At 45.5% G+C, this 12266-nt stretch overlaps 1 protein-coding gene across 1 annotated transcript; it reads right to left on the bottom strand.

The window, feature by feature from the left end:
• Nucleotides 1-4842: 4842 nt before the first annotated feature.
• Nucleotides 4843-12247, bottom strand: RPL14 (ribosomal protein L14). The gene is made up of 6 exons (XM_072651075.1): nucleotides 12046-12247; nucleotides 11081-11182; nucleotides 7483-7577; nucleotides 5995-6094; nucleotides 5855-5908; nucleotides 4843-5169 (listed from the first exon to the last, which is right to left on the bottom strand). Exons 1-6 carry the CDS (start codon nucleotides 12046-12048, stop codon nucleotides 4879-4881), a joined length of 645 nt encoding a protein of 214 aa, XP_072507176.1. The 5' UTR covers nucleotides 12049-12247; the 3' UTR covers nucleotides 4843-4878.
• Between the last annotated feature and the right edge of the window lie 19 nt (nucleotides 12248-12266).

Below are 12266 nucleotides of genomic sequence, written 5' to 3'. Positions count from 1 at the left end.
TATTAGCAACAAAGTTCAACAGCAAGAGATAGAAAGAGAAATCCCATTTAAAGTTAGGGTAGACAGTATAAAATACTTAGGAGTCTACCTGCCAAAACAAACCCAGGGACTATATGAACATAATTACAAGACACTTTTTGCACAAATAAACTCAGATTTAAGTAAGTGGAAAAACATTAGTTGCTCATGGGTAGGCCGTGCTAATATAATAAAAATGACAATTCTACCCAAATTAATATACTTATTTAGTGCCATACCAATTAAACTATCAGACAATTACTTTCTAGAGCTGGATAAAATAATATCAAAATTCATTTGGAAAAACAAAAGGTCCAGAATATCAAAGGGACTAATGAAAAGAAATGCTTGGGAAGGTGGCCTAGCGCTACCAGACCTTAAACTGTACTATAAAGCAGCAATTATCAAAACCACTTGGTATTGGCTAAGAAACAGAGAGGTAGACAAGTGGAATAGACTTGGCACTCAAGATGCAGTAGGCAAGGAATATAGCAACCTTCTGTTTGATAAACCCAAGGACCCCAGCTTCTGGGATAAGAACTCATTGTTTGACAAAAATTGCTGGGAAAACTGGATAACAGTGTGGCGGAAATTAGGCATAGACCCATACCTGACACCGTACACAAGAATAAAGTCCAAATGGGTACATGATTTAGGTATAAAGATTGATACCATGAATAAACTGGAGAAGCAAGGAATAGTGTATTTATCAGATCTATGGAGAAGGGAAGAATTCTTTACTAAAGGAGAGATAGAATGCATTATGAAATGCAAAATGGATAACTTTGAGTACATTAAACTGAGAAGTTTTTGCACAACCAAACCCAATGCAACCAAAATCCGGAGGGATGTAGTAAATTGGGAAAAAATTTTCACAGCTAAGCTCGGGGATAAAGGCCTCATTTCTAGAATATATATAGAGAACTGACCCAAATGTATAATCATACAAGTCATTCCCCAATTGATAAATGGTCAAAGGATATGAACAGGCAATTTTCAGAGGAAGAAATTAAAGCTATCTATAATCATATGAAAAAATGCTCTAAATCACTATTGGTTAGAGAGATGCAAATCAAAACAACTCTGAGGTACCACATCACACCTATAAGATTGGCAAACATGACAGAACAAGAAAATGATAAATGCTGGAGAGGATGTGGGAGAGTTGGAACACTAATTCATTGTTGGTGGAGCTGTGAGCGCATCCAACCATTCTGGAGAGCAATTTGGAACTATGCCCAAAGGGCTACAAAAATGTGCATACCCTTTGACCCAGCAATATCGCTACTAGGACTATATCCCCAAGAGATCATAAAAATGGGAAAGGGTCCCACATGTACAAAAATATTTATAGCAGCACTCTATGTAGTTGCCAAAAACTGGAAGTCAAGGGGATGTCCATCAATTGGGGAATGGCTGAATAAATTATGGTATATGAATGTAATGGAGTACTATTGTGCCATAAGAAATGATGAACAAGAAGACTTCAGAGAGGCCTGGAAGGACTTATATGACCTGATGCTGAGTGAAAGGAGCAGAACCAGGAGAACTTTATGCACAGCAACAACCACAGTGTGTGAGAGCTTTTTCTGGTAGACTTAGATTTTTGTAATAACACAAGAACTTCTGAAAAAAAAAAAAATCCCAATGGTGGACCTCAAGGCAAAATGCCTTCCACACTCAGAGAGAGAAATATGGAAGTCACTCACATAATGTAGCAGATCATGTTTGTGTATGTGTATCTGTTTGTGTATCATGTTCTGATTTGTTATACGGATTCTTTCATTTATCTTAGTCTGACTACATAGCATGACTATAGTGAAAATATACTCAATAGGAAAGTATATGTAGAATCTATACAGAATTGTATGCAGTCGTGGGGAGGGAGGGAGGTAGTGGGGGGTGGGTGGGGAGGGATAAAATCGCAATTGTATGGCAGTGATTGTTAAACATTAAAAAAATAAAAAAATTTAAAAAAAAAAAAAAAAGATGAATCTGCGGCTTCACTTCACAGCCACAAGATGAGAATCAATAAATATGGATTAAGCACCTATGTGCCAGACACATCGTACTGTCTAGGAATACAAAAAAAGACAAAAGACAGCCTGCCTTCAAGGGGTTCGCAATCTACCGGGGGAGACAACAAGCAAACAAACGTATTGAAAAGCTACATGCAGAAAAGATAGTAAATAAGAGAGCGTAGATACTAGAATTAAAAGGCATTGAGAAAGGCTTTCTGTGGGATGTGGGATTTTAGTTGGACCTTAACGGAAGCCAGGGAAATTAGGAGGTAGATGGGAAGTTGGGAGTAACTGGAGTTTATTGCGTGCAGTGAGTGACGTGATCACTTGTGCTTTAGGAAAATCACTAGTGGCTGAATGGAGGATGGGTTGGAGTGGGGATACTTTGTTTAGGCAGACCCCCTCACTAGCGCTGTTGTAATAATCTAGGGGATGAAGGCCTACACTGGAGTGGGGGCCATATCAGAGAAGGGGGTGTAACCTAGAGATGCTGCACAGGTGACATGGGCAGGTATTGGTACCATACCGGATATGGCAATATGAGAGAAATTGAGAAGTCCAGGATGATTGCTAGGTTGTGAGCCTGAGGGCCTGGGGGGATGGTGGTGCCCTTTACAGTTACAGGGATGGTAGAAGGGGAGGGTTTAGGTGGAAAGAGAATGAATTGTTTTGGACATACTGAGTTTAAGATGTCTACTGGGTATTCAATTTAAAAAGTCCAAAAGGTGGCAAGGAAATGGGAAACGGGAGGTCAGTTTAGAGGCTGGGATGGAAAAGTATCTTTGAGAACGGTCAGCATAGAGATGGTCATTAAATCCATGACAGTTGAAGTGAAATCACCAGGTAGTATAGAAGAGAGCCCAGGACAGAAACCCAAGAGACGACAAGGTTATGATAAACAAGTCATTGGCAAAAAGAAAGCTTTCACCCAAACCAAAATATTCACACAGCACTTCTGGTAGTCGTGAAGAGCTGTAAACAAATTGTACTTGATGTCCAGTGATTGGGCAGTAACTAAACAAACTGGGGGCCATGCATGTAATGAAATGCCACAGTGCTAAGAAAATGAGTACAGATCTGACCATGTCATTTCCCGTACCATCAACACCCGGGGCTTTCTATTGCTCCCAGAATAAAATTCACATTTCCATTACAACCTTACCCAGGTCTTTCCAGCTCTTTGTCATTTTCCTTCCCACACTCTGGGATTGTCCCCAATCAGCCTTCCTTCCTACTTGGTCTTCAGGCCTTTTCAAGAACCACCTACTTTAACTAGAAGGTACTTCCTCCTTGTCCCCACCTTCCTACATGTTAACAACACCTCCTACCAGAAGCTTTATCTCATTGCTTCTACTGCTGGAGGCCTCCTTGAACTACTACTTTGGATTCATTCTCTTAATGTATATTCTGTGCACCTTCTTACCTCTCCCTAATTAGAGTATGAACCCAGTTTCATCTCATGAGCTCCTGCAGGCATCCAACAGTGCCTGAGTCAGCTAGGTGGCGCCATAGTGCACAACACCAGGCCTGAGGGCAGGAGACTCATCTGGAGTTCAAATCTGACCTCAGACACTTCCTAGCTGTAACCTGGGCAAGTCACTTCACTGTTTGCCTCAGGTTACTCATCTGTAAAATCAGCTGGAGAAGGAAATGGCAAACCACTCCGGTATCTGCCAAGAAAACCTCAAATGGGGTCAGAGCCAACTCAACATGTCACATATTAATTGTTAAGCATTTTCTACTTAATTTCAATCTGACTCTGGTCACATCTGGTTTACAGAAAGTTCCGACACCTCTGCTCTCCAACCATCAATACCTAGTCTTAGATTCTAATAGTCTCTTTATTGGTCTCCACTACCTGGAACACGTTCCTAACTGCCACTACTAGTCCACTCTCCTAAAATCCCTTGCCTTCTCCACAACAGCTCAAATGCCAACTCCAAGTGCAGACCTCTGTAGATCTCAATGTTACTGCTTTCAAAATGTTTTTGTCGAACACCGGACCCACTCATCTGTATGTATTTGCACACGTCAGAATAGCAGGGATTTTTGTCTGTGTACCCAATGGGGGCTTCTGTCCTATGACGAGCAATGTTCAGTAACATGACACTCTCCAAGGCCCTTCTCTCGATTTTCTTGGCAGATACTAGAGTGGTTTGCCATTTCCTTCTCCAGCTCATTTTATAGATGAGGAAACTGAGGCAAATAGGGTGGCTTGCCCGGAGTCACCCAGCTAGAGCCTGACTCCAGATTTGGACTCATCTGTCTTCCTGACTCCAGACCAGGCGCTCTATCCACTGCACCAGAGGAGTATATACTAGGTAATTAATATTAAAAGATCTGACTGTCTGAAGGGGACTTTAAGAGACAGTCCATCATAACTGGACACTCTGAACAGGTTATTCTTTAAACTTAACTTATCCAAATCTCCCACTTTAACTATCTCAAACGTGAAAACAAGGCACTAACACACCTGCATCACCAAACAGCACATCTTGCTTTTCTTTGCGTTGCTCTAGTAAAACCTCAGCAATGCCAAGAACCTAAGCCATCTGTCCAGCCACCTCCAATCAGCCCTACTCAGGATGAAAGCACACCTGCATGAATTCTAGTCTGTGCTCTGTCAGACGAGCGAAGATCTTAACTTCAGAGCTAGAAGCATCCTGATTTAGGGATGAGGCAACTAGGCCAGAGTAGTTACCTGCCCAGGGTCACACAGGTGTTGAATGGCAAAGCTGTGATCTGAACGAGTCTAACAAACACTGGCTCTGTACACTCAACAAAGAACCATCCAGACACTAGGTGTGTACCAAAACTTTATTTGATTTCTGGCAGCCTCTTATTTTTTGGCCTTTGGAGCAGCTGCTTTCTGGGCAGCTCCTTTCTGGGCAGGTGCTTTCTGAGCAGGTCCCTTCTTGGCTGGGGCTTTCTGGCCGGAGGCTTTCTGCCCCGAGGCTTTCTGCCCCTTCTGGCCAGGGGCTGCCTTCTGACCCTCAGCCTTCTTTGAGGGGACCTTCTTGGCGGAGACCTTTGCAGCCAGTGCCTTCTGGGCAGCTCCCTTCTTAGGGGACCCCTTCTGGGTAGATGCCTTCTGGAGCTTCTTCACTTCATGCTTGATAATTCTGTTTCTCTGAAATAGTTTAACAACATGATGGAAATTACCTGCTTAATCAATATTTGCTGAGCCCCCACTGACACACCCAAATATCCTTGGCTCATCAACCCTAAGTGAATAGGAACAATCCTGTAAGTCCTGACTGTTGATTCCAGCAGACTATACCAGGTAATCAATTCTGGAGTCAGGATGTGAACACAATCAAGGGGGAAAAAGTTTAAATCCCAACTAAGGGTGCACTTACTTCAAGCAGCAGTTGAGCTCTCCAAGGTCATTACAAGAAAGAATGTTACTGAATTATAAGAAATGTGAATAATAGGTATTTGAGAAAAGAAATTCTTGGAATAAATCTGTTATCATGTACATATAGTCTTTTTACAGAATGATACATGGTCACTGACCCAACAGGGACTAATAAATGTGCAATTCAACAACATGGTACCCCAATCTGTGAAGATCAGGTAGCCTGGCTCCTTAGACAAGCTTTACTTAGGATAAGGGGGAAGACCCTCAGAGCACATTAAAATACTGAACATCAAATGGCCAACCACTAACCTCTGTTCCCTCATCCTTTTCAGATGAAGCAACCACAAGACTGGCCATTTCTAGAGCCCCTCCCTCTGAACTATACCACCCTTGAACAAGGCACTGACATCCCTGACAAAGCTACACTTTAAGAACATAAAAACTTGTTGCTTACCATTTTCTTGGCCTTCATGACTTTGTAACGGTCAAAATCTGTCATCTTAGCTTTCTGTTGAGAAAACAAAAATTAATTTTTCTGCACTTCTAACCATTACAAGAGCACTTTCAGCATCCCACCTGATGTCCCATCAATACCCTTGCTCTGGCTTCGATCTTCTTGGCCCATCTTGTGGCTTTCCACTTCGTGTTGATCTTCTCTTTCTCCCAAGCAGCCCGGACATACTTCTGACGAGCACTAGAGACAAAACAAAATTAGCCAACATTCCAGATTTGTGAAACTGACATTAAACTATTACCAGCCTTGATGCTGCACAGCTCTTTGCAAGAGGTGTTCTTAAAAACTGACTTCAGGCTAGCTAATATGTTCTTCATGCTAGCTTAGTCACTCCACAATTGATTAAGTATCATTTTATACAGCAAAGCTAGGAATCATGAGAGTGAACTTAAAAACAAACCCCAGAATACTCTTCTGGTCCTTGAGGAAGCCCTGCCTGCTCAGAGGAGATGTGACTTCTAGCAATGCCCATGAGCAGGTTCCTCAGGGCCAAACCTAGAAGGTGATGACAAAGTTCTCACCCACATCCTCTAATTGTTCAATAAGCACCTTCACTAGCTTTGTATCCCCTATGCCTAGCACAGTGTCACACTGGCTAAAAGGGTTTGATGAGCCAGCTGACAAATGGCAACATGGCCTGGGACTTCTGACCAAGCTAAAATCAGGGCTATGGCTATATCTTAAGGGTCTTCTCAGTGAAGCACCCAGATGAGCATTACACATTTGGGTAGCATAGCCAACTCTCATCAGTGAAATGCTGAAAAGGAAATGAAATGCTGTCTTCTGACCTAGACACACAAGCAAAAGGAAAAAGGTGAGCTGTTGTTCAGGCAAAACTCAAGAAAAATGACCATTCAAAGACACGAGCCAAGCCTAGGAAAAAGGAGACCTGGGTCTGGACACGTGAGTCTGAACTCAGTCATGGCTGTTCGTCAGCTGTGTGTCCCTAGGCAAGTCATTCTCCCTCTTCCAGCCCCAGTTTCCTCAACTATAAATTGAAAGACCATCCTACAATGACCTCACTAAAGCACCTATAATCCTATGAAGAATCCTGGCCAGGAACAGTGAAACTCCTAAAGCAGTGGACTGCCCAGCGGACAGGAATTCATTCGGGTTTTGTTACTGAAGGTCTGAAGACCCTTCCCAAGGGTGTGCAGCACTGTACCTGCTGCACCAGGCCAGCTGCTTTGGGTAAAGCTGTCACATGGAGAAATATAATTGATAAAGAGGCACTGGAGTCTGGCCAGGGCATCCAGTCAAGACAGCAATCTCCTGGAGCCCAAATAATCACCACATGTACTTCCTTAATGTTTTGGGGTAGCGTTCAGAAAGTCTGAGTAAATACCAGCACATAGCTAAGAAAAGGAACCCAACACACTAGAGTTACAGTGGCAAAAGAAAAATCTAAAAACAAACATTACCATTTGTATTATTAAATCCTAAGACGTTACGACTAAGTTACATACGTACAGTTTAAAAGAATTAGTGCGGAAGAGAAAAACAAATTTTTCCATGTTCCACTGAAGGAATGGACAAATACTGTTTAAACAACCAAAAGAAAAAGTTACCTGTGTGGGAACTTGAGCACGAAGTCTGTAAGCTGCATGCACTTAAATGGCATGGCTTGCCTCCTCACACCACTGCACGGGCCATCAACTAAAGCCTAAAACAGACAAGGACATGTCCAGTCCTCCTTCAGTACCAGCACCAACAGGCAGAGGAATGTCAGGGGAAAACCAGAGGTCCAAGCTCTCAAACTATGGGTCTAATGAAAAGTGCTCATTTTCCATATAGCGCTCCACAAAGAACAGGAAATACATCCCAACTTATAACCACAAGCACAGAACCATAACTTCCATTTCTTCTGTATTTTCCACAGCGGGCACTCAACATTCACTGAGTCAGAAACATCAAGACTTTAAATTCACTGAGAGCATTTAAAAGGCCAGCGGGTACCACGATGAGCTTCCAAGCACAGTCAAGTCAGATTATGCTGGACAATTCACACTTCAAATCCCCCAACTGGCAGCTCAAGTGTAGTCAAGGAATGCTCACTAACTGCAGCATTGGCCAAAGTCTGACATAATTACAATGTTAATACCACCCCTACAAAATCACAACGCATGGTAAAGTGAAAAAGAAATCCTATTCTTAAAATTTCCTTTTCTAGATTGGGAAAAATACTACTTACTTTCTATTATTTCACAAGCCAAAAATTAGAAACCCAGCTAATATTTATATAGCACTATGTGCCAGGCATTTTACACTTACTTTATTTGGTCCTCACAATAACCCTTTGATGCAGATGCTATTATCTCCATGTCACAGATGAATACTTATTACACAAAAATCATTCCTAAGTGCTGGAACAGAAATGTTTTAAATGACAGCCTCCACTGTCAAAGATCTTCTAATCTGCTAGACAGATCCATGATACAAAATTGGGGTGATGACAGCAAAGTATCCTTTCAGAGTGTTCCAGGAGAATCCAAAGGAGAAAACACTTGGTTGGGGGAACCAAGGAGGCTTAAGGAGATGATATGTACCCTGGGAGTTGATGTTCTTGGAGATTTTCACAGAAATGAGATGCCTAAAGGCATGGAAATGTGGTGGGAGACAGAGGGCTAAGTTGAGAAGTGATGAAAGTAATATGAAATAAAGCTAGAAAGGTGGCATTGTAGAGGCATTAATTTCCAGACTGTTTCTGTCCTAAATGAAACAGGAAGATTTGTGAGTATTGAAGTGACCTGGTAAGACCTGTTTTTATAAAAAACAGAGGTGAGAGGAGATAAAGGTAATAACATGGTAAGTCAGTCAGATGAGGATGGATGGATGTGATTTGCCACCTCTTTTATGGACTTGTATTCTACTTCAAAGTATGGTTTTGTGTATGATTTCTTCACTAGATGCAAAGTCTCATTTACCTTTGCATCCTCCCTGCCTTGTGCCAGGGAGACATACAAATACTGAATGATTAAGAATGGACTAAATTGTGGGCCTTATAATTCAAACTCTGTGGCACCTGAAGTTGTCCTCAGCTCTGTTGTACAGTATAGGAGATGGTGTCAGATTTGGGGTCATGATATTCAAATCTTGCCTCAGACAATGTGTACTACCCCGGGCAAGTCATTTATCCTCCATCAGCCTCAGTTCCCTGAAAAAATGAAGATAATAATAGTGCCTGCCTCAGAGGATTAGTTGTGAGGATTAAATGAGATAAATTATGACACATGATAAAGTGTTAAAAACGTATAACCTTCTGTGTATTTCCTATAGTATCCAACACAATAAAGTCGTATTTGCTGATTACCATCTCTCCAAAGTAACACTGGGTGGTTATGAATGCTGTTGAGAAATCCTAAGAAAAGTGCACAGTATGGTATAGACCTCAATTCTAGTCCTAAATCAGGTTCACAAGCTGTGTGTCTGACTTTGGGTACCTCCCTTTTACCCTCTCTGAGCCTGCTTCTTTCCAGAGGCACAAGAATCAAAGATGCCCAGTTAAAGTTCTATGTATTGTACAACTATGGATAAAAAACAGTGCTCTGGCAATGCTAAGATGAAGCCACAAATCAGTGTTCCATCACTCCTGAACCTACCTGCACACACAGGATCCCATCCCAGATCCTCCAGCTGACTGCTCCCTCCATCACTCCTATTTCCCCTTATCTTCCATCTTTCCCCATCTCCTGGCAGCTTCCCTACTGCCTACATTCCCAGATACCCCCCTCAGTAGCTACCTCCCATGTCTCTTTCCTTTGGTGACTAAACCTGAGGTCACCTATAGTGTCTCCGTTTTCCCTCTTCTGAAGGCTCAAATTTGGCTTCCAACTCCTAAAATCACCCAACTGGCCCAATCTAATTACTTTTTCTCAACCCTCTGAATTCTTCACCTCTCTACAGCTTTCAACCATGTCAATTACCCTTCTGAAATCGCTCCCTCCCCCCCCCCAACTGACCATTCCTTCTCAGGCTCATTTGCTCTATCTTCATCTAGGTCAAGCTGACTAACCCTAAGTGTCCTTCAATAGTCTGTCCTGGGTCTTCTTCTCCCTCTACACTATTTCACCTACTGATTTCATCAGCTCCCATGGATTCAATTCTCCCTATTCTGGGAATTCTCACATCTACTTATCTGAGTTCTGACATCTCTTTCAACCTCCAAGCTCTAACTACTCATAAGCTACTTCAACCTGGATGTCCTGCAGGCATCTTAATCTCAGCATGTCTACAATTTAACTCCCGTTATCACTTCCCAAACCCCGCCCCCCTTCATATTACTGTGCAGGGTACCATCAACCTCTCGGTCATCCAGGCGTCATCAACTCCTTCCTCTCTCAGATCCAATGAGTTACCAAGTCCTGCTGATTCTACCTTTGAAACACCTCTCAAATCAGCTCACTCCTGGACTATTCAAACAGCTCTTGGGGTGGGGGTCTTGCCCGCCTCAAGTCTCTTCCCACTCCAATCCATCCTCCACTTGGCTGTTAAACTCATCTTCACAAGTAGTTCTGACCAGGTCATTGCCTTCCTCCTGATAAACTCCAGTTCCCCCCATTACCTGTAGGAACAAATATAAAATCCTTCCTAACCCACCCCCCTCCTCAGTCCTTTTACACTGTAAAGCCCCCTACATGTTCTGATCCATTGACACTGGCCTCTTTGCTTATCTCCTGACTGGATATTTTCACTGGTTACCCTCTCATGCCTGGAATTCTCACTCATCTCTGCCTCCTGCCTTCCCCAACTTGCTTTAAAAGTCCCAAAAAACATCCCTTCTCCCAGATGTGTATGATCCAGGTGTCTATTAAAACGAGCACCTTTTGTTGACTATTATCTCCAGTTTGTGTGAGGTTCCATAGTTTGTACACAGGTGTGTTTGCATGCTGTCTCCCTGACTAGAGCACGAGCTCCTGGAAGGCAGACTTCTTGCGTTTCTCCTACCCCAATGCTTAGCACGGTACCTGGCCCAGAGTAGGCTATACCTAACGATGACCCGACTTTCATGAAGGGAACTTTGGCACTTTTGGGGAACAAAAGGCGTTATAAGGCAACCTAGACTGTGAGTGCTGTCGGGGTGACACCCCAACGTGAGTGAGCACGCCTTAAAGGGCACAGGGTCATCAGCGGCTGACACCGGGCCGTGCTGAACACACTCAAACCTACCCTGTTCTGATCAATAACGTCCACGATGGCCACCAGCTTGCCGGCGTGGGGCCCGAAGGAGATGTAGGCCACGCGGCCGATTTCCACGTAGCGCTTGAACACCTGCAAGGGGGAAACGCCATCAGCACTGCTGCCAAGTGAACAACCAAACCGACTTAAAGCGAGGCAGCGGCCGCCACCAAGAGCCAGGCTCAGCAAGCGTTAGGGCAGCCAGGGCGGGGGGCCGGGCCTGCGTGGCCAAAGGGCCCCCACCTGGAACTCGCCAGCTTTCCCTCGGCAAGCCTCCCGTGCGCCTCAGTCTCGGGGCCTTCCGGCCCCCGGGAAAGCTCCCAGAGAGCACTGCAGGGGCAGCGGAAGGAGGCCTGGGCTGGGGCCCGACAGGAGGACCCCCCCCACCCCAGGGCCCTCGGCCAAGTTCCCGAAGCTCAGGGGCTCCGAGTTCTCTCCGTGGGGAGCCGAGGGTGGAAGGGGGAGTCCTCCGAGGCCCCTCCGATCCAGCCCGGGCCTGTCGGGGTTGGAGATGACCCCAGGACGCCGGGCTCGAGGTCACGACTATCGGGAACCTTTCTGGCATCGTGACTGACACTGAGCAGGGGCGGAAGGAGCGCCCACACCGCGGGTCCCGCTTTGGCCCTCGGCCAGAGCCCGGCGGTCTCTCCCGGCCCCGGGCCCGCGTGGCCCGAGAGCGGAGGCAGACCGAGGCTCGGCCACCCCGGCGCAGGCGCAGCTCGTCCCGGCGCAGGCGCCCTACGCCCCGTCCGCGGCCCCGGCCTCCCCTCACGCGCTGGGAGCCGAGAATCCGCTCCGACCCCGCGGGCCCTGCCGCGGCTCCGGGCTCTCTCCCACCACCAGCGCCCTTCCCGCGCCCCCCTGCTGGATTCCCGGAACCCGGCGCCTCCACGAGCGACCCGGTAGCAGATCCTCCCGGGCCCCGAGGCCCGGAGCTCCCGCCTGACCCTACTCACCATGTTGGCGGCGCCCAACGAGAAGGAAGGGCCTGCGGAGGACTGCGCATGTGCAGAGCGCAGCTCCCGCCCCACGCCGGCAGGCGCGTAGAGGAGTCGTAGTAGACTCTGATTGGCTAGGCGACTAGTTCCGACGCACGCGCACTGGGAGGAGCGAGGAGCGAGGAAGCCTGAAATAGCCCTTACGACGCCGGTGAGGGCGATGACTGGGCGGGGCGGGG

Source organism: Notamacropus eugenii, chromosome 3 (assembly GCF_028372415.1).
Source record: "Notamacropus eugenii isolate mMacEug1 chromosome 3, mMacEug1.pri_v2, whole genome shotgun sequence".
Taxonomy (NCBI): Eukaryota; Metazoa; Chordata; class Mammalia; order Diprotodontia; family Macropodidae; genus Notamacropus; species Notamacropus eugenii.
This window is presented reverse-complemented; position numbering and strand designations above follow the sequence as displayed.

What these genes read in the sequence shown, in the direction of transcription:
- RPL14 (XM_072651075.1), bottom strand. An exon ending in ACGTTATTGATCAGAACAGG is followed by an intron (nt 7,578 to 11,080) that starts GTAGGTTTGAGT and finishes TGTCTGTTTTAG; the next exon opens with GCTTTAGTTGATGGCCCGTG. An exon ending in AGATCGAAGCCAGAGCAAGG is followed by an intron (nt 5,909 to 5,994) that starts GTATTGATGGGA and finishes TTTTCTCAACAG; the next exon opens with AAAGCTAAGATGACAGATTT.